This window comes from Stegodyphus dumicola, chromosome 2 (genome assembly GCF_044657685.1).
Source record: "Stegodyphus dumicola isolate Sdum_Otavi_A_Nest chromosome 2, ASM4465768v1".
Classification (NCBI taxonomy): Eukaryota; Metazoa; Arthropoda; class Arachnida; order Araneae; family Eresidae; genus Stegodyphus; species Stegodyphus dumicola.
In genome coordinates this window covers 174860853-174886780 of record NC_140769.1, presented here as the reverse complement: position 1 = coordinate 174886780, position 25928 = coordinate 174860853, and the positions used below count along the sequence as shown (strand labels likewise).

At 32.8% G+C, this 25928-nt stretch overlaps 1 protein-coding gene across 1 annotated transcript; it reads left to right on the top strand.

The window, feature by feature from the left end:
• The first annotated feature begins 1068 nt into the window (after positions 1-1068).
• On the top strand, positions 1069-25635 carry LOC118181542 (lipoprotein lipase-like). The gene is made up of 5 exons (XM_035350712.2): positions 1069-1213; positions 10970-11093; positions 18124-18240; positions 21973-22152; positions 25264-25635. Exons 1-5 carry the CDS (start codon positions 1208-1210, stop codon positions 25533-25535), a joined length of 699 nt encoding a protein of 232 aa, XP_035206603.1. The 5' UTR covers positions 1069-1207; the 3' UTR covers positions 25536-25635.
• The last annotated feature ends 293 nt before the right edge of the window (positions 25636-25928 follow it).

The window sequence follows — 25928 nt, the reverse complement described above, 5'->3', positions numbered from 1 at the left end:
CCTTTCATCCGCTCCAAAAGAATAGAAAATCTGTTCGTTAAAGCGTAATCGAAAGAGTGGTGTTCAAACTACACCAAACTGAGATTAATATTTGCCCAATTTCAGATTTCAGCAGGCTTGTTGCTCTTCCAAACCAATGCGGAATTTATTTATATAACTATATTTTATGCATATAATTTATGCATATGTGTTATTTTTATGTATGTAAGTTTTACAAAATATGAAATTCTTATAGTATTACAAAGTATGGATATTCTTTATTCTAATACAGAATTTTTTATTCATATTCTTAATTCAATAAATTTTATATACATAACAATTATCAGTTAATTAATTTTTATTTTCCTCATCATTATAATTTGCTATCTGAAATTTTTAATATTTTATATTAATACTCACCTTTTAATAGAATGGCAAGAGCTTATAATTTGCTATGTCGTTATTTACAGTGATCGAATACTATTTTCAAATACTCATATTCATATCTTTAAAATGAACTACAACCATAGAATAAACTTATTGTAATTTTTATTTTTAGTTTGCACAAATTTTCATTGTCCTGAAAGCTATACTGCTGTATGTTTATTTCTACTAAATTACGGATTATTTTTAAGTTAAAAAGTTCCATATTTAACTTTGAAATTAATGTTCACTACATTCTGTGCTGAAAACCTATACGAGTTTAAAAAGGTGACAAAAGTATATAATATTTGGGCTCCTAAAAATTTAATTCATTTCAGAATAAAAATTCATTTGGAAATTTTCAAATTATGAAAATATGTGTTATTCATTCCTGCGTACATATTTATGGATGTCTATAAATACAGATTTTCGGTAACATTTATTTCAAAAATAAAATTGAACCTTTTCGCAAATAACATATTCACCAAAACATTATTTATTTTTTGTAACAAAATAAATAAATAAAAAATGCTGTATCTGCAGCTGTATTGTTACATACAGTAAATACAGTTAAACATAGGCAAAATCCTACATTTTTTCATTTTATGATAATATATTAAGTAACTTTCATGGGTAGGATTTAACTCACATTTTTCTTTCACAGAGGCTGAAAAACGCCTTGTTGAATAAAACGAAATGTAACGTTTTCATTGTCGACTAGTCAGAGGGTGATGGGCCTTGGTATGAGCAGGCAGTTGCAAATATACGAGTAGTAGGTGCTGAAGTTGGTCTTTTCATAAAACGAATGATGGTAAGTTTTAGCTACTCAATTTTCCATTGTAATATAGAGAGAATTAAATCTCATATCTTCAGTCTTCTATAAAATTACAGAATCACAATACTTGAATTTATTTTCCGTTCATAAATGATTAAACCTCTAGTACCAAAATTTTTATGTAACCACGTAGTTAATTTGTTCTTTCAAGAAGCGAAAAGAAATAAATGGAAATAGATCACACTCATATTACACATTTTAAAAAACCATGAAAACTAAGCCCATTCGATTACCATCCAATTAGAATCGAACTCCCAGTGTTCGGTAGTCTTAACCACTCGCTACAGGTGGGGATCGAGAGCAAAAAAAAAATCTTTCTACGCGATACTGCAAGAAAATAGATGATATTTAAGGTTCTTTGGCTACCTTATGACTAAAGAAGAATTTCTACGATCGGCAATATTTGGAAACCGATCTACTTGTTAGACTGGGATAGGGTTTAGCCCAGGAGGCCCAATGCAACTCAATTTCGTTCACAAGCCGAAGAAGGAACGAAATCTTTGGTTTCTCAATGTTTATCTCTTTACGAAAAATCGTAATATTATATTACACACTCTCATACACACACACACACACAAAAAGACTAAAGTGTCATCCAGTTAATATTTTTTGTTATTCATATCTTAGATCGTTTATATAATCTGTTAAATTTTTAAAATGTTATGAAACAGAGGTAGAGTGATACTGGAAACAAAATTCATTGGGCAAATATTCTTTTACATTCTTACACATAACTTCAAAGTTATGTATAAGAATAAATTAGACTGAATTGTGAAAGATATTAATCCCTTGTGCAAACAGATCTACTTCAAAAGGATGTGAACCGAATTTTGTACTAATCAGCTTTTCGTTTCTATGACTATATCATAATCACAATTATATGATAAAAATCTATTTTATTAATTATTATAGATTTAAATATTATATTCTAGAACTATTATAAAATTTCTCACCATTAATGCAATATAATCTGCTCAGTCTAGGGAATTTGAAATAGACTTATTAAAATAATGGCATTAGATTAAATCTATAAATTAATTTTTGGTTTTGTTTCCGACCGAATACTTTCGTTTTGATATCAGGCTGGCCAATTTTCTTGCAATATAGATACACTAATCAAATACCTTCTGTTTATACATTTCTTTCACCCAATTTTGATACGTTTGTTTGAGCTTCAAGGACAATTCTTTTTTTTAATTATTTTTCTGTAATAACTACCATTCTTCTCTCCATAAATGAATAATAATAATAATGCTATCATTGGTGGACATAGCCTACATTACGACTAAAATGATAATGGACAGAAACTGATATTTTTTGCTACGGAGCATAATATAATAGTGGTCATTGTGGCACTTTCAATCAGAAGTGTGTGTGACATGGAATGTGTGACCATGTCTCAATTGACACTAGACATGCCTCAGACGTACTGTATGTCAGGTCATACACTGAAGCGAATTCTGACTCAGTCAATGACTTAGAAATGATGAAAATTAGTACAAGAAACTATGCTATGCCCATTTCTTCATTGATTACATTATTCTTGACAAACTAAGATCAGCGGGCAATTTGTCTTATAATGCAATTTTGTACAGTCTGAAATTGCTTCCGGGTGGTTTTGCAAGAAAGTAGGCATAACTGAGCACAGGGCAGGCAAAACTAATCTCAGACAGGGGCCAAAACCCCAAAACAGAGCAGGCATAACTGAGCAGGAAACGTAATATGTTTCTGAAAATGTGTAGCTTATTTTCTACAGATGAAACGTCGTTCCAGGCAGTTACGGGTCAAGTTTAGCTTTATACTCCCGAATGTCCAGGATAAGAGACATTATGCTTGGACAGCATGTGAGATTTTTGTAAAGGATTAGCCCGAGGTAGGCCTAGCTCAGGACAGAGAGGAATCATACATTTTTATATTTCCATCAATCTTACTTTTCCTTGTAAAGAAATCATCTGTGGATTTGTCTGCATTGGTTTCGACTTTCCATCTAATTAGTCAGGTTTCAAGTGCCTCGATGTGGCATTGTAATGCTTGTAATGCTAGACGAAGAAACGCACTTTGTAAAAGGGCTAGTGCGTGGTAGTTTTGTGGAATGTCGTTCACATACAAATTGAAAAGTACAGCTTACAGGAAGCTATATCTAGATACACCGACTACGATAGCACGGAGGGAGGAGTATGTGTTTGAGAAGCAAACCACCAAGTTTCTATCTGTCAGGCAGCATATAATGATGTTCGTAATGTCCTCTGGGAAACCTGATTTCTGAGGCTTTCCAGTTAGAACCTATCAAAAGTTTTGGTTATATATAGGAAATGTCCTGCTGTAAATTTTTCTATAGAAGGTGTTTAGCAATGTTTTCAAATAATTGGTAGAGCTGATATTTAGTGGAAAAGCAGCTGTGAAAACAGAACTGATGGGGAATTATCATATTCCTTTCTTCTATGAGTGTTTATTCTTGATAGAACTGCAGCCTCGACGATCTTGCATTTTGTAGACAACAGGCTTATCCCTAATGCCCGTAAAAATCAGGGATGAAGAATTAGATGAGAGAAATTTAACTGCTAACTCTTAAATGAAAACCTATAAAGCAGAAATACCAGAATGAGTAGGAAACACAATTAAAAATCCTCAAACTGGAAGAACTGGAGTATATAGCTAAGAAATGGAATCCGTTAAAAATTATTATGACTGAAACTGGTAATAGAATCTTGGAGCAAAGAAGGGAATGAGTGACGGCTGGTTTGATCAAGGTGGTTACAGCCGAAAACATCGCAGCAAAAACATCGCAGACGAAAATGTCGCGGAGAAAACAAGGCAAGGCGAAAAGGTCGTGCTACGAAACATCGTGGGAAAAAACATCGCAAAGAGAAAACATCGCAGTTCCAAAACATCGTGGTACAAAACATCGTCGTCGAAAATAAAGCGGTTCAAAAACATCGCAGTTTAAAAACATCGTCGTCGAAAATATCGTGATAAAAAATAAAGTATCTACAAATCATCGCATGACGATAACATCGCAGACATGCTTTTTTCAGGCATGCGTTAATAAGTGTAAATGGATATTCCCATAATGATTTGTGAGCGCAAGATGGAAAGAAGGATAATTTTACTTTCATATTTTTTATTAATTAATAAATTTTTGCTGAGAAAATAAAAAGGAAACTTAAGCATAAAAAATTAATGCAACTTATAGCACTTAATAGAATTTTAAACCGACATAGTTAACTAAAAAAGGCCATTAATAAATCATTTTTATAAAGTTTTTACTGGTAATACTCGTATTTCATGAAAAGTGTAATCTATAAGTTACATTTAATTTTCTATGCTTAAGTTTCCTTCTTACGTTTTCAGCAAAAATTTATTAGTTAATAAAATATGTGAAAGTAAAATTTATCCTTCTTTACACCTTGCGCTCACAAATCATTATGGGAATATCCATTTACAATTATTAAAACCTGAAAAAAGCATGTCTGCGATGTTATCGTCATGCGATGATTTGTAGATACTTTATTTTTTACCACGATATTTTCGACGAAGATGTTTTTGAACTGCGATGTTTTTGAACCGCTTTATTTTCTACGACGATGTTTTGTACCACGATGTTTTAGAACTGCGATGTTTTCTCCCACGATGTTATGTAGCACGACGTTTTCGTCTTGCGTTGTTTTCTCCGCGACGTTTTCGTCCACGATGTTTTTGCCGCGATGTTATCGGCGGACACCGATCAAGGTATAGGGCTGCCATGACCTTAAAACTAAGGCATATAAGAATATGCTTAAAAGGAAACGTACTAGATCAGTTGTTGACGAATATAAATGTGTTAAAATGATCCACCGTGATAAAAAGAACCTTCATGAAAATATTCTATGAGATGTCAAACTTTAATAGAGGAGTAGAGGAAAGCAGAGCTTTCTCTCATTAAATGAATCATGGACGGAGAAATTTTAACGCTAGGACAACACATTCTAGAGGGAAAGTCGGTTCTATTTTAAGTGACATTCTACGGAGGTGGAGGAAGCATCTAGATGAGCGGCTGAATTCCGATCTGCATAAAGAAAATAGTGAAATAATAAGCAGAAACTTAGGGCCTATTGAGTCCCTTCTCTGAAAGAGGAAAATCATGCTACAAAGAAGTTAAAAACCAATAAATCTGTTGGCCAGACAATATTTCTTCAGAACTATTAAAAGTTGCAGGCCATTGTTGCGTTCTACAAATCAGGGACTTAATTCAACTCTTCTGGAATTATGAGAAACAACCGGCGATTGTAAATGCGGCTTTATTAAAGAAAGATCGATTATGGAGCAGATTTTCAATCTAAGGCTTTTGAAAAATGCAGAAGTGGTGGAAAAGAAACACACAATCATTTTACCAGTTTCGAAACTTATTATGATTGTATTAATAGAGAATTACTTACTGAGACAATGCGGGAACTAAATATTCCAGAAAAACTTGTTACACTGGTGACTTCCATTCCTATGGAAACCAAGATACAATTTCGTTTACAAGGTACTTTACGGAACAACCTTAGGCTAAGAATGGAGTGAGATAGGGGATACTCTGGCATATCTTCTGATTAATATTGCACTCAAAGTTATTAGAGATTCTAGAATCAGTACTAGAGGAAATATTTCTAATAAGTTTATTCAATTACTAGCTTATGCAGTTGATATTTGGCTGTTGCCCTTAATGTTCCTGCTCTTAGACAGGCATTCATGACATTGGAAAAAATTGCAAAAGGATTTAACCTTCCTATTAAAGAAAGTAAAACTAAATATATGCCTTGTTTAAAATTTGACTTACCACTTAATCATTTATAAATTAATAACTATAGATTTGAAAAATTCTAGAGTTTCACTTACCTGAGAGCGGAGATGAGTTGTAAAAATAAGATAATTTCTGAAATGCTTAAAAGAATTTCTGCTTAAAATAGATGTTTCCATGGCCTGAAGAGCTATTTAAAATCCGACTTTATCAAGTTAAGAACTCAATTACTTCTTTACAAGTATCGTATAAGATCTATTCAGCTTTATGCTTCGGAAGTTTGAGCAACAACTTTACATGATGAGGAAGCTTGGGTGTTGCATACTTGGTGCCTTGTGAATGGATAGTGGAAGAGACCAAATTTAGAGCTGTACAACCTGATGTAGCAAAAGTGTTCATACTACAGATTCTTAAATTTTCTGGTCATCTGGCCAGAATTCACGAAGAATCTTTCTGTAAGAAAATCTTTCTGGCAAAACCCATGGGAACCAGACTTTGGGGTAGACCCCCTGTGAGATGGACCGATTGTGTTCAATATGACCTAAACATTCTAAAGAGCAAAAACTGGAAAAAAGTTGTCAAGAGTAAAGATGCCTTATTATACCAAAATTTTAAAATTTCAAAATGATAACAAAAATGAACTTTGGCGAATTTCTTATAAAACTCATGCATATCAAAATGAAAGAACGTCTTTTATAAAAAAAAAAATAAATAAATAAGAAAGCTGTTTTAAAGGGCAGAAAAACAGTATTCGTGACCTTCAGTCGAGAATTAGGTAGTTTTCGTATTCATTCAATTATCTTCCCAGTTTTTTTTTTGTGCTGTTCTAAATTTATATATAATCCTATTCATACTTTACCCCGAAAGGTAGCGTAGTAATTTTAGAACTTTGTGCATGCATTTTGTGCTCTCAAAGACCGAAGCTTCTTGAAGCTGTTTTGACAGAAAATTCTGAGAAGAAGATTTGCTTTAAAACAACAGAAATTTCAAATCAGAACTGCTCGAAATTTCACTCGAAGAATGCTCGAAATTTCAAATCAGAGAATGAAGCAGAGAAAGCTGCTGAACGTCAACAATCCTGTTACTTTAAAACTAAACTTTCGTAATTTACGTTAATTTGTTTTTATGTTAATTATGTATTATTTATGAATAAATATTTGAATATCCTGAGCACGGTCAAACAAAATAATCTCAATATGAGCAACATTTTAGGATCTGTGTGACGATTTTATTATACTCACTGTGAGAATAAACTTATGGAGAATTTTGTGTTCTACATCTCGCAGGTGATATTCCTAGATACATGCAAATATTAACCGAATTGAAATGGATGTTCTTAGAATTTGCTGTTAGATTTTTACTGCCGCATATTTACCAATTTATATTATCAAGCAATAAAATCAATAACAGACACTGTAAAGTCAAAGAGGCAAAAGTCTTTCCAAAATTCTTCGAGTATTTTTAATGGCAGCTATTCTTATGGTTCGCTTCCGATAATATATAGGAACTCATTCTTAAAGCTTTTCAAACCGCGGCATTAATGTTTAAATTTGAGATCATTATTCTCTTAATAAGATTATATTGAATTATATATATATAATTAATAAATAAATTGTATGTATTTAAAATATAAAAAATACGATGGCTTTGCTCTACGCGAACAGGCAACCTCTAATTAACTTTCTGCAATTTAGGATCTGCCCCTAGACCAGTACCTTCGAGAACATTTTAGCCTATTACGTAACAGCTAGTATAAATAACGAATGCGCGCCATTTTATGAACAGAAGCTTTCCTCTCGCTGTGGTGTTAAAACCTATGCTACTGCTCCCATCTTCCTTTCCTCTACGATGCAATAAAGTTAAAGTAATCTTATTTAGTAACGAATATTGATCTGGCTTCTGAAACTGAAATAAAGCTATGGAATCGTAAAAAGGGAAATCCTGTGTCTTCTTTGGATACCGCCTTAACACTATGCTATAGAAAATGCCTGGACTTTGATGGCAAGCCTCGATTCATGTGCCACGACTGCCGAAATATCACAGCTTTATTAATTAGCCATCAGGACATTCTGCGTGGGAAAGAGCTCCTTTGGATTATTTTAATGCGCTTCTAAATTCAACATCTACTGAAATGTGTTTCAAGGACAGTGCGTCAATCATCTACTTACTCCCTGTGCTTTGCTTTCGGCTACGCAATGAAGTGTTTCTCAAAGTGTACCGTGGTTCAGATTAATATTTGGGTGTAATGCGAAAACTTTTTAGCGTTGATTTCATATTCAAGACTGGTGTTTCCAAATTAAATTTTGTGTAAAATATTTCTTGGTGCTTAAAAAATGAATACAAGATCCAAAACAATGATGTCAAATACGCAGGCATCAATAGGCACTGTCGACGCAGCAAAATTTCACTTTCCAATCTTTGACGGATCAAAAAGTAATTTTCCTATAGACAATTACCTTCTGCTGTTTGAGCAAAAATGTACTGCCAAAAATATCCAGGATAAAGTAAAACCTTCATCTTTTCGTAATGCTTAAGAGGAGAAGCCCTGGCATACTTCTTGCGAGAATGTCTAGAGAAAGATTGGGAAGTAGTAAAAGACAATTTCCAGACGTACTTTTCCAGCGCAGAGACAGTGACCTTTAATGATTTTGTGTCTATCACCTAGGTAACATTTAATAATGTTGACCTCTATTTTCGCAACAAATTAAGATTTGCATTTAGTTTGAAGTTAAATGATGCTACAGCAGTTGAGGCCCTCAATCAAGGTCTCCCGGAATGACAGCGGATGCTGCTCACTATCTAGAAACTAAATATACCCAGAGAATAGATTGAAATTGCTTGAAAACTTTTCCCAATTTCTTTTTTATTCAATTTACCAATAGCCTATAGACTATATAGATCCTAAAGATAATAGCGAAATTAAAAAACAAATACATGGGTTGTTAAATGCTGGAATCATTAAACCTTCTTATAGCCCTTATGCTGCTGCTGTAACTTTAGCTTATGGCTTATTTCAATACCCTTAAAAATATTAAATGGCAGTTTCACGAAGAATCTGTAATTATTGCTCAGAGGCAAACTGTACCCAAGTATTTTACCCGGTTTTTGCAATCAAATCAGTATAGGCCCCTGCCTTTTCTATATCCGTACAGGCCGGTAAGTTATCAACAAGGGCCTTCCCGGCCTTTTCAATATCTGTACAGGCCGCTTAGTTATCAACAAAAATCCGGCTTTAAATTATTATAATACAATGTCCAAAAGTGAACAGAAAAAATGATTTTAATGCCCGAATTGGGCAACTAAATTTTCCCAGCATCATCGATACTGGCTCTCAGGTAAATGTTTTGCCATTTAATATTTTTAAGGGTATTGATAAAACTTTTAAAGAAATCGAAGATAAATATAGTAGTAAGTTATTTTCTCTATCTAGTCAGATTCATGTAGGAAAAACTATTAAAATATCATGTAAAATAGGCAAACTCACTAATGATATAATATTTTATGCGGTAAATTCTAATTTGAACTATTTATTATTATCCTTATGTTGTGTTTCATTGTTCAAATTACAATTGAATTTTCATAATTAAAGTTTATCAGTTTGGAAAGCAGGTGAGTAAAAATGTTAAATTATGTAAGTTTTTTCAAAATAATTTTGTATGTAAAAATGATATCAATGCTAAACAACTTAGTAAATATTTTGAAAATAGTGAAAATTTTGTATGTAAAAGTGATATTAGTACTAAAAGTTCTGGTAATTATTTTGAACATAGTGAAAATTCTGATAGTAAATTACGAAAATTGTTGAATAGTTATAATCATATATTTGCTAAAAGTAAATATGATATTGGTTGTATAAAGATACCCCCCCCAGAGTTGTATTAACTTCTGAATTACCAATAGCCTATATACCATATATATCCTAAAGATAATAGTGAAATTAAAAAACAAATACATGAGTTGTTAAATGCTGGAATCATTAAACCTTCTTATAGCCCTTATGCTGCTGCTGTAACTTTAGCTTATAAGCGTGATGAACAGGCAAAAACTAGATTGTGTACTGATTACAAAAAGCTTAATCAAATTATAAAAACTGATTCTGAGCCTATTCCTAGAATTGATGCTGTATTAGATCAATGAACAAATGCAAACATTTCCTCTGCATTGGATTTAGCATCAGGCCATTGGCATTAAAGAAGAAGCTACTTTGACTGGTAATTGATCAAATTAATTCTATCAGTATTAGATTGGTTCCATGAAAATATTAGCTTAAAAACTAGCTGGTATTTAAGTAAATCGTTCGACTTCTGTTTAACACTTTAAATATATTTATATTACCTAAGAAGACTGAGTTAAAACGTGCGAAGTACAAGCAAAATAATAAACAACCTTGCAACTTATTTTAAAATGTTTGATGTTTCCATTTTTAGTTACTTCTAGTGCTACATAGTTATGTCACTTATTATGAGCAGGCCTTCTTACGTTCTAGATTATATAATGTCTTATCTACAATGTCTCTAATGTACGCGAGATGCGAAGTGTAATATGTTTTTTATAGTCTTACGTTTGGGTTTACAGTTTTTATCATAAATGTTGAAAGAAGAAGTTACTTTTACTGGTAATTGATGAATTAAATTTTATAAGTACTAGATTGGTTCCATGAGAATATTAGCTTAAAAAACTAGCTGGTGCTTCGAATGCGTTTGTTTATGCATTCAGTAACTACGCACTTTCTATAATCTGTACCACGATGTCATGCACCTCATATGCAGATATTTTCAAAGATATTTTCATTTACATTGAGTCATTTACAAATTTAACAGAAAATATTTTAGCCTGTTTACACAGTATGTTACGAAGCAAATTATTAACATTTCTTATTATTCATTACTGATAGTGATTTGTATTTTTGTTATTATTCTAAAATACAGTAACTATGCTTACAGGTTACTAATTTTAAACAATGTATTTAGGATACTGTAAATTTATATCCAGATCTCGTGCATATCATTGGCCATAGTCTTGGCGCACATGCATCGGGATATGCTGGAAAATGGCTTCGCGACAGGCAGAAGACAATAATTGATCGAATTACGGGTAAGGTTTTTTTCTACATTTAATTTCAAATTGCTTGTTTACTTACACACTTATATCTATCAAAAGAAACAAGATTTATAAAAAAAAATAATTACATATGATGCAGACAAATAGTATAATGAAACAGTATATACTTGAGAAACATATTTGCAAAGAGAAACAAAATTTATAAATTCTTAGGCTTAGTTAACAGTAATCACTGACGACTTAAAATTCTTTAATAACGTTCATATATAAGAACTGAGAATAAAATCTTATGAAATAAAATCTACCTTTAAATGTTGAAAAAAATCAAGGAAAATATTAGTTTTTTTTTGTGAGATTTAGCTCTAAATGTGAATCTTAGTATTAGGGAAAACATCATTATATTCCTACTGAAAAGTAATATTTAATACGAAAAATAAAGGAATTTCACAATAACGAACACTGTTTTAATATTTAAATGTGTAATCAGCCTTCTCTAAACCGGCATTCGCTATTCTAGATAATATTAACTTCTGTAGAAACGGTCGTCTCAGAGAAGATGGTTAATAGTGATTTCGATTTCCGATTTGCATAATAGCTGTAACATATTTAAGGCTATTGGTATAAATAATATTACAGTAAAATTTCGATATGTCAGTTTATTTTAACGTTTAATAATTATTCTAAAAAATGCTTAGCGCATAATATAATTAAAAAAAGAACTTAAATATAATTTTATTTTATTTTCTGAAACAAAATAAGTAAATAGTTTGGAAAAATAAGTCAATCATTTCCTCAAACTTAGTAGACAGATGTCATCACAGATGCCTAGTAGACAGATATCTTATAATAATTTAAATTATTTAACCTTCCAGCACGCGCGCTTGGCAATTTGACATGAGCACGCGCGAGTCATACTTTTTACGACATCCGTTATTTTACCGTGTTTGGCACGAAAAATGACAGAAATGAGTGAATATTGATAATAAATTTGTTAAGAAATAAAATATTAACCTTATTATTTCAAAATGCAAATGATATCACATTCAAATATAAGTAAATTATTTTTAAGTTTTTTTATTAATAGATGGAAATGCAATGATGTATTTCATTATAGAAAAATTTAAATTTATTATTTAATAATTACATTTTAAAATCGAAGCTAATTATTCATCAAAGGCAAGTATAGACAAATAAAAAAGGAAAACACACTCACCTTGGTAGGATAAAAAAGTAAGTTTAGCATTACTTACTTCTGCAAGGAAATTTACTTCTTACTAATTACAAAAACGCACTTTAAACTATAATATTTTTAATTTTTTTCTAAAGAATCGAAATAAAAGAAAATAAGGAATGAAAATCGCTATCGTTCTCCCATCCAAAGCTTTCCTTGTCTTACGTTTCCTCATCAGATAATTCTTCAAGAATGCGAGTAAAATGCACATATTTTTTGCCATGAAAACCGATATAAAAATTAGAGTCAAATGCATAAAAATTAAAATAATACACGGCATTAATAACACAACATTACAAAATATTTGAGAAAAAATATTTTTCGAATTTTCACCCACGACCACGCGCTTGTCGTAACTTTTACCGAAAAGCTGCCACGTAGTACAAAGGCCCCCCAAAAATAAAGAAAAGTAAAATGACATACTGTTGTTACATTCCATGATGTGGGGAAGGGTAGAAAGGAGGAATAGAGATGATCTTCAGATGTCTCAGCTTCGATATTCGAAAAATGGGCATTAAAAACAGAATTTTTCGCAAACGCGCGTGCTGGAAGGTCAAAGGAAATCAACCATCTTTGTTACAACTTTTTCCAGCAGCCGTCTATTGGACTTTTGGACTATTGGCAAGCAAGCCGTCTATAAGACTTTATTGCTACTCTCCTTGCCGGCAAATATCAGACCAAAGCTCGAGAGGGTCTTTGCACACAATGGAGTGGACGGCAATGAAAATGCAGACAAAATTGCCGAACTGGCAACCGCGGCAAATACTTTACATGTCATTCCCAAGCTGCACATGAAAGCAGCCACTATTGCCATGTCCATTACATGAGCTGCTTCGCTTCGGCTTCCTGGACACTTTGCAGTGTATACTTGGAGGGATCGTTATAGTTTTGACTGCCCAGAAAGAAGCATTTATCATCTTCGCATTCTATCAGCTGGAAACAAACAAAATACGAGTTCAGATGTATCTGGAAATTCACTGAAATATCTCTTGGGATATTCAAACGACTAAATAACTAGACAGCACCCTACCATAGCTAAGGACAGCAACAGTTCAGAACCGTTAACTCTAGTGGACCAATTGCCAAGTTGCCAGACGAAAGAAATGCCATGAACTTGAAAGATACACAATATGCATATTTTTCAAAACAGTGCTATATTATATTAGCGCACCAGACGTTTTTTGAAGTTCTTTTCAAACTTATATCTTCAATGTAAATTCGGCGTAACAGTATTAAATGAAGAATAGATTTGAAAAGTGCATTAGTGTTGGAATATAATGGTGTATCATAGTATTGTACTAATGCTATAATTGTATCGCATTGCTATATCTGTGTACAGATGCAACAGTATTTTGGTATACAGAAGTGCGTAATATTTTCAAATGCTTATCCAATGAATAGCGTTATATATTGTAAAGTGTTATTTTGTTTTTATATGTATAATAGTTTATTGCCATATTTCTGTTTTCAGATCAGAATATGAATATGTTTGTAACACTATTGTATTTCTAGAACCCCGAAAACGACAACGCTGTGTTTAAACCAAAAACCAGCACATGCACTACCCTTTCAGCTTAAGAGTTGTACAATCAAAATAGAATACTTTTAACTGCATGGCTAATTTCAGTCCTTACGCTTTACTTTCGTTACCTTTTGATGCTATAAAGGCAGCTCCCATCAGACGTGTCTCCGGACTTCTGAATTAAATTAAAATCGCTGGCAGGTCTTAGCAGACTGATAAGCATCATCCTTTAAGTAAACCAACTGCTTTGTCGGGGGAGTAAAGTAAAAAGCAGAGATAACCGAGTTGTACAATGTCTAGCATTATCCTGTTGGATCCTCTTGGATGGCTTGCCATGAAGAGCAATGCAAATGGCCACAGATCTCATCAATATATAGTTAAATTGTTAAAGTTGTAAGCAGGATGATTAGGCTCAACTTGCTGTCATATGAGACAACACTTCACACCATCACGGCAGAAGTAATAGCTTTTTTCCTTTGTAAAACTAGAGCTGATTGGAGCCGCTAGTCCCGGTCTCTTCCTACGCGTAACCGATGGTCATCTGCTCCAAACTGAAGCGGAATTTATTGGTGAATACTATGCGATTTCACTATGGTAGGAATATGTAATGGGTTTGTACATACATATTCCGTTCTTCGGAATACGTATGATATACGTATTCCGAAGGATACGTTCTTCGCATATTTGTCAAGCTTTGGATGAAATTCTATTTTTTTACAATGGAAAAGGAGCAAAAATTCCCAGAGATCATTGATCCTATTTGGATGTGTGATTTAATGGTTTTCAGCCATTTAACAGCACTATGTAATGGTATAAATTATAAACTGCAAGGCAAAAAACAAATTCCGAATAGATTGTTTGAGATCATAAGATCTTCAGAGCGCAAATCTGACCCATTTTTTTAAAGATATTGAAACAAAGAAGGTGAAATATTTCCCTTCGCTTAGAATACACTTAGAATTAATGTTAAATTTTGATGCTAAACTATCGTCCGAATACAGACAAAATACATTTAAGAGATATTTGATTATTTTAAAACACTGCAATTTGTTTTTTAAGATTTCACTTTGCGAAAATAGGTGATCTTAAAGTGACGATTTTTTAGTTGTTTTATACTTACAATTTGGAAATGAAACTGACAAAAATTCGAGGTCATTCTACATGGGTGAACAAATTTTTCAATCTTGATGAAGCATTAGAAGAAGTGGACTGTGCGAATTCCAAATATTGCATCGAAAAGTCAGAAAACTTAATCCTTTAACGAGGTATGTTTTCTCACAACAGTTTTCGGCCATGACAAAATTTGCAATAGCACAGTTTACAATATTTGGGATTTTGCGGGCAGCTGTTTTTATCAATGAACTCTATAAAATCTACTGAAAGGAACCACTTTGATTCAGATTTAAGTGAAACTTGTGTGTAATTAAAGACAACAAGTTATGATCAAAATATAAATAGCATGGCTAATAAGAATAGACAACAGATGTCGCATTAAATGGGATTAAATGCACGTAGGTTTTGAATGTAATATTGTAGTATTTGCTTATGAATCCATTTTAAATTAATGCATTTTGAAAAGCGGAAAGTGTATTAAGTGAAGTGTCTTAAAGAGAATATAATTTTAAGTGAAAAATATAGACAATTAATAATATATTTTGAATTGTATTGATACATCTAATTTTTCATACTATAAAAACATAAAAAACGTCTAACATTAATAACATTTATTTTATTTTTTCACTTACAATAAATGGGTGTCAGATTTAGTATATTTTTACATTATCTTAATATTAAACTGAAATATTTATTTTTAAAATACTGTTTATTTAATTCAAATTTCATGCAAAGTAATAACTGAACAGCAAATATAGTTACAAAATATAATGGGCTGAAAGTATAACAGTCTGAAAATTTGTCACAGTCGATAGCCTGAAATCAAAGCAGGGCATGTCAAGGGGATAAAGATGAATTTTAGAAAGAAATATGACAAATGGCACACTGGACACCTGAAAATAATTAAACGTAATTTAACCGGCACACTAATCGAAAACGGTTCGCCATCCTTGGTCTAAATATTCTAGCTGTATAACTGCGCTTATCGGGTAACCTACGTGTAAGTACTTTCTATGATAATATTTCAGGATACGTTTCGTTAGTTTTTGGCCAGCTGTCAAAACTATAGATCTGATCATAGCACAAATGTGTCTGACTCAAACTTTGTCTGAGGATGAAACAATTTTTATCTAAAACGAAATAAAGAAATCTCAACTTATTTTTTGACATGAGAGATTTTCCTGTTTTAAGGGATACAATTTACAACGAGAAAACACAAAATTGAACTCTAATAAATATAACATCTTGAAAGTTATTTAGTTCTTCTGATGTTAGTGGTTCTCTGTGCTGGTCAAGTAGGTTTCCTGTGTTACGTATAAACATGAAAGCAAAGCTTGAAGCTCAGATTAATTTCAAATAATTATTTGCAAAATTCATGAGATTGCCTAAGACATCATTACTTACAATCAAAATCAATACAGTGTTCACAGAAGGTCGGGATTCATTTATGTAAAGATCATCTGTAAAACTTGTCATGTCTAACTTTAGCTCACATATCTGTTGTTGTAAAAACTGTTGGTTGTTGTAAAAGCTCAGCAAACTATGATATGCTCCTAGTATCCAGTTCAAATGAGATTATATCTGCAGAATTATTCTCAGAGGGTACAAGCCTCCATGAGCTCGGTGTTCTCTGTGAGATGCTGAATACTTGAAACGCTGTTGCTTACAAATGTCTTAATTCAATGAGGATATACATTGATCAACTTAAAACGATATTGGAAACATATATAAACGTGGTCAAATCGTAATTTCAGTAATGACAGAGTCCTTATAACCAGTTGGGATAGAAGAAAGCAAACTAACAATTCACGTTTGAGAATCCGCATTGTCTTGATTGGAACAACCCACAATTTGCTGCACAAAATATGTCTATATACAGGCTTTTCGTTCGAAATAGCTTGAAGTTAAGCCGCTGCTGCCATACGCAGACTGAGAGCAATCGTGAAACAACTGAATGATAATTTTTTTTAATATAGTTGCTTACGATTATGGGAACCAGACAAAGCTATGCCATTCAAGAAATGTTGGTTCTTGAAGTGTTTTGTGCCAATTAATTAAAAGTAACCACAGCCATTACATAAATAATTTAGCTCTGGTAATGACTGTTCTAACTAATCTCTAGAGGATGGTAAATGCCATCTATATATGACAACACTACTGCTCTGGTGTACGTGCTGCCAGGTTCGATGGACATCTTGAAATATAAAAATGGCTGTGTGTGTTGTAAAATAATTTTCAAACTCCCCTTGATTTAATTCAGGCTTATTGCCGTGCTCTTTGTGTAGTTTCCCCATGTTCAAGCAATCAGGTGAACTCTCTCTGAAGACTTAAGTAAAATCTGAAATGCCCAACAAGATATCGTCAATGTAGAAGTTGGTTAAAACTACGGATGAGAATATAGGAAAGTCTTTTTAATAAAAGCTATTTGGAGAAGTGCACACTGAGCTAAGAAAGGAGAACATTCTGATCCATACGTAATCGTCTGAAGAGAGCAGGCCTCTATGGAGAGTCAATACCCTTCGTCTAACGAATTCTTTAAAGATCAACTTGGAGCAAGTCAATTTTAGTTTTTAGGAGAGCGACTTGATACTTGCCAGTTTCAATTGTCGAAACCAAATAAACACATAAAGATGCTTTTTAAACCTTAACCTGATAGAGAAAAGGTCTTCTTGTATGTCACCTTCCTTCAGAAGAATGTCATTGAGGCACTGATTACTACTAATTTTTGCAATAGCATTGAACACCCTACTCAGTCGAGTGGTGTTCTTGTCAGGTCTGTAGATCCTGTGATAAGATAGATAGTAAACTGCCTCCGAACTAGCTTCCCCTTCATTCTTAACCACAGGACTCAAACATTCATATTCATGCATACAACCAGTACAGAACGCTTTCATTGTTCGATTGGTTTCCAGACGTCTTCAAAGCTGATTTAAGAATTTTGAAGCTTTGGAACTGCCCATAGTTATGTTTGTTTAACTATCAAATGGCATTTGTACGACAAAACGACCATCTGGTTTTCAATGGTGAGTTTGAGCAAAGTCATTTGGATACCGCTTTACACTCCCAGCCACGATGACTGCAAGCTGATTACTTTTCTATGTTCCCGAAAATTTTACATATATATATATAGCTAGATAGGTAGGTATATGTATAGACACACGTACAGATATGTGTGCATTTATGTATTTTTTTGGTAGGTTTGGATCCAGCAGGACCCTTTTTTAATGGAGTAGAAAGGATTGTGAGATTAGATAAAGGTGACGCCAGTTTCGTTGACGTCATACATACAAACTGGGCAGGACATCGCTTATCAGGTATATTTGTTTGCTTCTTTTCTAGTATCATAATAATAAAATATTTATTTTTACCTGAAACTCTTTCTCAACAATTCTTAATAATACGCTTAATTCTAATAATACGCTTAATTCTGCACAGTAGCTTCATATTGTTCTCTCTGTGTTTTTAAACACTTGTTAGATGCATTTAATAGTAGTACCTGTAAATTTGAATTTTTAAACATGATTAAAGGATTTTTAACATTTTTAACATGAAATATGCGAGTGGTTCCTTCTTTCACGAGTGAAGTCATCCCTAAAACAAGCCTGTAATACAAAGCTTTCTTATAGTAAAGCAAATTTCTGCTTAAGAAGCATTGGAAATTCAGATGATTCATTCCACATCCCAAAAATATACATATAAAATTATTAATATAACATATAAAGGAAAAATACATGAAACAAATTAATTTACCAAAAAACAAAATTATGGTTTACTAACAAAAACATTGCTATCAACTTGCTCACTGAAATGTTATTCTTCTCGTGCTGTACTTTAACTAGAAACCTATCCAATGGCAGTTTCGTTTTACCTCCTTTGAAGGATTTCGCGGGATTTCTTCGTCTTTCTTCGCCTGCTTCTCAGATAATATCTCCTTGCGATGCAGATCCATAGGTTCATTGGTGCTTAGCTCCTTATCTCGTCCTTCCACCACCACTTGAATATCATTCTTATTTATACCTAATTAATAGTCTTCTCCGAAAATGCAATTTCATTATAACTAGCTGCTTCTATTCATAAGCAAATATCTTAAAATCATGCCCTGGAACATAATAAAACGACAGTTTTCTCGAAGCAAATTTGAGGGTTCTTTTGGTAATTTCATCTCAGGCCTTTTGTTGATCTTGATGTTATTCTTGCTGTATAAATGACTTTATAACGTTCTGTGGTAATTAAGTTTGTCTTTGAGGTCACCTCGAATATTGTTGAAGTACAGCTTTGCTGTAAATGTTTTAAAACTTCGAAACGATCTGCCGATTCACATGTTGGTGTAGTGAAGTGGCGTTGTGAAGAACGAAAAAAATGAAATCGAATTTCTAGAAACTTTCTTTAAGTCTTTGAGACTCAATGGGAACATTACCATATCTAACAAATTATCGATTAGCAGATTCCTTTCTGAAAGCTATTTCTTCACTGCAGAATCAAACGTCTCATTAATTCACTCAGCGAACAAGATACGAGCGATCCAAGTCTTGCTGTTGAACCCCCATATGACAACTGACTGGCATTTCTGCACACTTTGCACCCATTGAAGGTTCGTAGATTTACTGTTTATACAGTTGAAGGGGTTGACTTTGAAATCTCTGGTTGTATTATTATCCAACGGAAGAGTGAGACGGCCTTCATAGACTTATGTCAAAACATTGCATTCTCTTCTACTGCAAAATAGGGCATCATAGCATATATTTCGATAATAGCTATCTCTCATCTCAATTAAAATTTTGTTTTGGTAAATAACACTTGTAAAACATGAGCTTCTGAATATTGGCGGAGAATGCCTCAGCTGTCGTAGCATCAAAACTTTTTAACTTCACAAAACAGTGGATGCCGCTTTTTCTTTTAGAGTTATCAAACAACCCCTGATTTCCCTGAAGATGTTTTTGTTTTCTAACAGTGTACTTATATGTATTTTCTCCCTCTTTTCCGCATGCCTTCGTAATGTAATTGGAAGCATACTTGACGCGCATTCGAAAGGTCCAGGGTTAGAGTCCCAGGAGGGGCTGCACATTTTTAACCTCTCCTGTTTAGAAAAAATGGCTCTAAACGTGGCCCGAACTAAATGGTAGTGGATGAAAATTCGTCACAACCAGGAGTCATCTAATCCCCAGTGGTCCTTTAGAAGGAAGAGTATATAAGGTGTAGGTTTTATTTTAATTTTCTATATTTTGAGGGGGAAAAAACTTTTCCTTTACTTCTCATTTTCCACTTAAGTCTTCTTACCAGATGAATATTTAAAATTGCGTTTTACGTAAAAGAGGTAGAAACAAGTGTTTATGTTGAAGGCCTCGGTCACTTTATTACAAAAGCTTAGAAGCGCTTGCCTGCCTTCCGGCAACGTTATTGCTGCTAGTCTAATCTTGCTACTACTCGGCCATATAATTACGTGTCTGCTAGTATTCGCTCGTAATCTTCAATAAGGGTTAACTCTGTTAGTTAATTCTGTGCAGCTTCGGTTGGTTTTATTGTATTAGTATTAGTTTTGTTTCTTATTTTCTATCTTGAGTTAAAGCCTAAGTTGAGGCTTATCTTAAGCCCCGAGTTAAAGCCTAAGTTGAGGCTCATCTTAAGCCTTTTCGGGCGGATCATTCGTTAGTTATTTTGAGTTAGAATAAAGGGTAATCGACGCGTAATTGAGAAGTCGGGGGTATGAGTTCCGTGGAGGGCACTGCACATTTTTCACGTCTCCTGCTTCAAAAAATTCTAATGACTCTACATACGTAATAGTTTATTTTGGAGATAGAGATACAAATCTTTTCTCTGCTTGAATATAAAGTTCTCACTAACAGTATTTCCTGCTCGTTCTTTCTCGTTCATGCACATACTTTACTTCTTTCGTTTTCAATATTCCCAAACTGTCGGCGAACTTTTATTACAAAATCGTGTGTTGTCAGCTATTTGCATAACTCTCTTGTGCTCCTCGAAGATTTCTTTCTCAATTTCCACTAAAATTACTTTTTTATAGCTTTTCTTGCCCATATATTTTATTTCATGAATGCAAATGTTGTAGTGCAACCAAGCTTGGAAGACAATTACATGCAATCCAGCAGCAAGAGAAAACATACCTGCTCAATTGTCACATGTTCCGTACTACTCATACAACAAGACCTTTATTTTTTTATTCCCTCTCTCTCAAAATACATGCGGACTGCTAAGTGCACAATTTAAGGCTTTATTTTAAGATAGAAGTTCTAGATTTCTGACTGAAGCACTGTCGAGTATTTAACTCTATTTAATTTACTGTAAAAAAAGCATTTGCTGCAATGCAATTGCATTATTTTATTAATTATTACTGTAAACCATTTAAGAAATTAATGTATTACCATTACAGAAGCTCCTAGAAAATATTGCTGGACTATCTTGAGAAATTATGTAGATAGACACATAATTCCAGTTTAAGAATAAAATAATAATAGGTAGGTTTTCAGCCATCGGCAGCTTTACTAAGTAAATAATAAAAACGTATAAAACTTCAAATCCTTATACAAGTCCCTTAGGGGATAAAATCATATATCTTATTTAAATTACTAAGCAAAACACCTCGTTTTGGGAGATGAAAATGAGACAATCTTAATTTAAAGTCTCATTTTGGAGACTGATTCCTGTACAAATTTTATTGAAGGTAAATCGTAAATAAAATTTAAATATTCAAACTTTTTAACTCAAATGTTATTTTGTTCCATATAGCATAAATATATAAGAATAAAGCATAAATATTCTTATTCATCTTTTGATCTAAGCATGCGAATTTTCGATTAAATCTTGATAGAGTACTAATAGTTTATGTATAATATCTAACTAATTTTTAAATAATTAATTGTTATTTATTTTTGATTAAACATTTTTGTCTATACACGTATGTATATTTGCATGACTGGGAGGAAAACAAAAAGTAAACGTCACCAAAGTTGAAAAGATACGTTTGTACTATTATTTAAAAGCAAATTTAATCAGATTTAAAATAAACTATCATTGTGTAATTTCTTTTATAGGTTATGGACTAGAAGAAGCTATTGAACATGTAGATTTTTATCCGAATGGAGGCGAAGATCAGCCTGGTTGTGAAACAGCATTAGAGGCTACGCTTGGGGTTGTAGGGGAAGCCCTCAGCTACATAAACGGTTGGGCTTTGGTTTATAAATATGCTACGACAGGAAGTGTAGTTCTCCAAGGTAAAATATTATTAAAGTTTACTTATTAATGTTCTTAAAATTTTGCAGCTATTAAGTAACTTTTGAGTTGTTAATCTGAATATTAAAACATTTCAAATTTAAGCAGATAAATAATCAATCATCTTTTGAAAATAGTGAGTCTTTAGTTTTGCTAGAAATGTGGAATTAAATGTAGGCTTTGCATACATAGATTAATAAAAGTCATAATTAATTATAAATAATATTAAAACTTTTGACAAAGCCATAATATTGGTCGTTTTAAAAACCATATGTTACTAAGAACTCCACGAATCGCAAATTCATAGCTGCTAATGTAGCAGCTAACGTCTGCATTGCATATCAAACGTCTGCATTGATAGCAGCAACCTTTAAGTTCCAAGTTTTATATATCTTAGTTTCAATTTTCCCAAATGTAAAAAAAAGATTACATTTTATGAAAAATTTAATTTCGAGATACGTCTAAACATTTTGTATCTATTAATTCATTAACTATTCTCTAATATATGGAGCAAGTTCAAACTGTGAGAAGCTACCAACGTTATTACCAACATCACTCGTAACAATCATTAATTGTTTGTTATTTATTTTAAACGTGCCATTGTTTCGATTACAAGACATGTTAGTAATGTGAAACAGCCAGTTCACCAACGGAAGCGGATTTTGCGGACGAAACTCGGAAGTTTTTAAGTATTTTGCATTATCTTTTAGAGATGCGTGCAAGTAATCTAACTTTTGACTTTCAATTAAACTTTGGTTGAGCTATTAACTCCTTAAACTGATATTTAAGTAAATTCCTGTCTTCAAATTTTTGCGCAAATATTGGTATTAGAATGGCTGGCAATCTAACAGGTCGAAGTAATTCACTAGAAGAATTACTCTTTTTTTTAAAGAAAAGATTCAAGGCTTGCTTCTAATTGCTGAAAGCTTCGTTAATGCTTCAAAGATTTTACTCTATTTCTTCTAACTCTTCTGCAGGAATAATAAGATAATATTCATGCTTTAATTCTTCGAATTGATTTTCAAACTTTTCTAACACTGCTAAGAGAGCACCGATTATCGATTCCTTCTGCAACAGCACAAGCTAATTTCGTTATCTGTCCTTTAATATTTTCACTTCTACTGTTTAAGATAGTTAAATCGGAGGATGCAGGCTGAATCACAAAAAAAATTTATAAATCGACTAAAACGAAATATCCATAGTATCAACAAAATGAGCTGCTCATAGGTGATGATTTGACTCTGGTTCGACAACCCAAATAAATGCAGAATTAGCAATCTGTACTTGATGAACAATATCAATCCTTCTATCAGGATCAGTGGACCTGTAGTATAAGATAATGAATGAAGCTAACAGTAACAAGAAAATTTAATGAGAAATGAAACAAACCAAATTTCAAGTTCCCGTCGAGGAAGATACAAACGCTGATACAAGAAAATGGTTTCATGTTTATACAATAATTTTTGAAAGAAATATCAAAGTTGAGCAAAGCAGATAATTAAACCTATATTAAATTGTTGTGAATAAATAAAAGCATTATTGATAAATCAAATTCAACATCGCGCGTAAAAGCGATATTAATAAAATTACCGGCAATGTAACGGACATGATGTAAATGTATTTTTTTTCTTTCTTAGCATATATTTTTTATCTTTGCATTTTTCTGCTTCCGAATTTCAGCAAATAATATCTATCCTCTTGAATACTGAGTCCTGGTAAACGGTTTGGAAAAAAATTTCCTATGCTTGCATTGAACTTTTCTAACTGATTTTTTGCACACATAAATTGTTCCTTTTGCTCTAATATTAGGTATTTAGAATTGGTTTGTTCGGCTTAGAATTTTATACAGCAGTCTTCGTATATTCTACGCATACGATGCTGATATCCATCAACGTTTAAAAAAGATTTACCATTTCTAGGTAACACTAGCCTAAAAGGTTTCATTCTGAAATTTTAAGCAAATGCGCTGACTGAGTTTCAAATTACTTTCGGATGACACAGTAAGGAACTGTTCAGTTTGCACTTATACACTAACATTTCAAATTTAATTTGACCAGATGAGCAAATGACCAATCATTCACAATGACATGGAGGGGCTCTAAGAAGCGAAGAGAATTTTTTTTATAAACTCTCATCTTATTAATTTCCTGGAATTCATAAAATGAGGGAGGATTCGGTTTGGAAGGGGCTAATTGTCCGCTTCGTCCATAGATTTTGGATGATTCGCTTCACTTACGTACCGGTTCCACGTAAACACTGCAGTTTTAATAAGACGTAACACCACAATTAGTTTTTTTAATATTAAAAACATACGGTGATTTACAATTCACTCCGTGATTTCAAAATTTTATGGTATAATAGAAATGCATTTTTCGTAAAAATCCATAATATATAATTTTAGATATAGCCGCTGAGGATTATTTTTCGTTGAAGGACAAACATTTTCGCGTGCACTCAGATATACTACAACAGCTGTTAATGTCACGTTAACAGAAAAACATTCATCTTCAGTACAAGATGTATCCTGCCCTCCAAACTTTCGAGGAGAATTATGCGCTCTGTTAAATACTGAACATCTATGGGCGTTGGAATAGTCCTCCTCCTCGAGATGTCTTCCTTCTTCTTCCGTAATCTCCTCACTCTGACCCAAGCTCAGGTGACTTTTCCATGTGACTTTCAATTAAAGATTGTATGTTCCTTTTGCCAAGTTATTTCACATGACAAAGAGACGGAATCCCGCATGCAGTCACTGGTATCAATCGTGATGTACGGGGAGGAGGGTAAATTTTGGTTTGATATTTGCCACGTATCAGTGATGTACATATTATGTATCTGCACAGTACATACTAAATATAGAAACATTCTTTATGTTCTGATTTGCCCAATTTTTCTATGCATGTACTGTATTATAAATTCTTGAAAGCCATGAAGAATTAATTACTAATTACCATGTACAGCAGTTAGGCGTGATTACTGATAATGGCAGTCTGAATGTAATATGAATTCTGGTGGAAACAAAAAAAAAAAAAAAAAAAAATGTCTTGCCGTGAAGATGTTTATTAAGTTTCTCAATATTATTTTATTTTAATCTTTCTCACTTTTGCGTCTTTCAGTGGAGAAGAACGCCCAAGATATGTCTTGCAGTCACGGTAGAGCATACGAATATTTCATCACCAGCTTAGAAGAACCCGAACGCAAATTCCAGTCCTTGGTTTGTAACAGTTGGGATGCGTATGTAGATGGTGACTGCGGCACGTGTGAAACCTATACTTGCATCAACATGGGATATTACGCTGATAGGCATGGGTACGGACTTGGAATGAAAGGATCTGTAAAATTATATTTGAGAACCAAAGAGTCAGCTCCATATTGTATGGAAAAATAATAGAAAGATTAATAATTAAGTTCAAAAAAATAAACCCTTTGAGATTTAAGTCAAATAAATCCTGTATGTAGTGACTAATAAATTTTGAAATGAAGAGTAAGTATACTTGTTCCATTCATATGCTCCGTTAGTTTTTAATAGACTAATGTTAGCCGAAAGCAATAATTATATCGTATTTCAAATGAAGATAATGATACAAAAATAATTTGAAATGCAATAAATTATCTAAAAGTAGTTTTAAAAGGAAATAAGCAACTACTTAACTACATTTAGGCCTGAAATTTATCGTCAAATTATTATGGTAATGATCTGTCAGTCCCGAAATTAAGAGGCGTAACACTCAAGTATATTTCCTATTCATATTTTTTACTAATATTATTACTATTGTCATTG

Bases quoted from the DNA above. Each gene is read 5' to 3' on its own strand.
- LOC118181542 (XM_035350712.2), top strand. The intron at 11,094-18,123 runs GTAAGGTTTTTT...TTTTTTTGGTAG, and splicing joins AATAATTGATCGAATTACGG to GTTTGGATCCAGCAGGACCC. The intron at 18,241-21,972 runs GTATATTTGTTT...TTTCTTTTATAG, and splicing joins GGCAGGACATCGCTTATCAG to GTTATGGACTAGAAGAAGCT.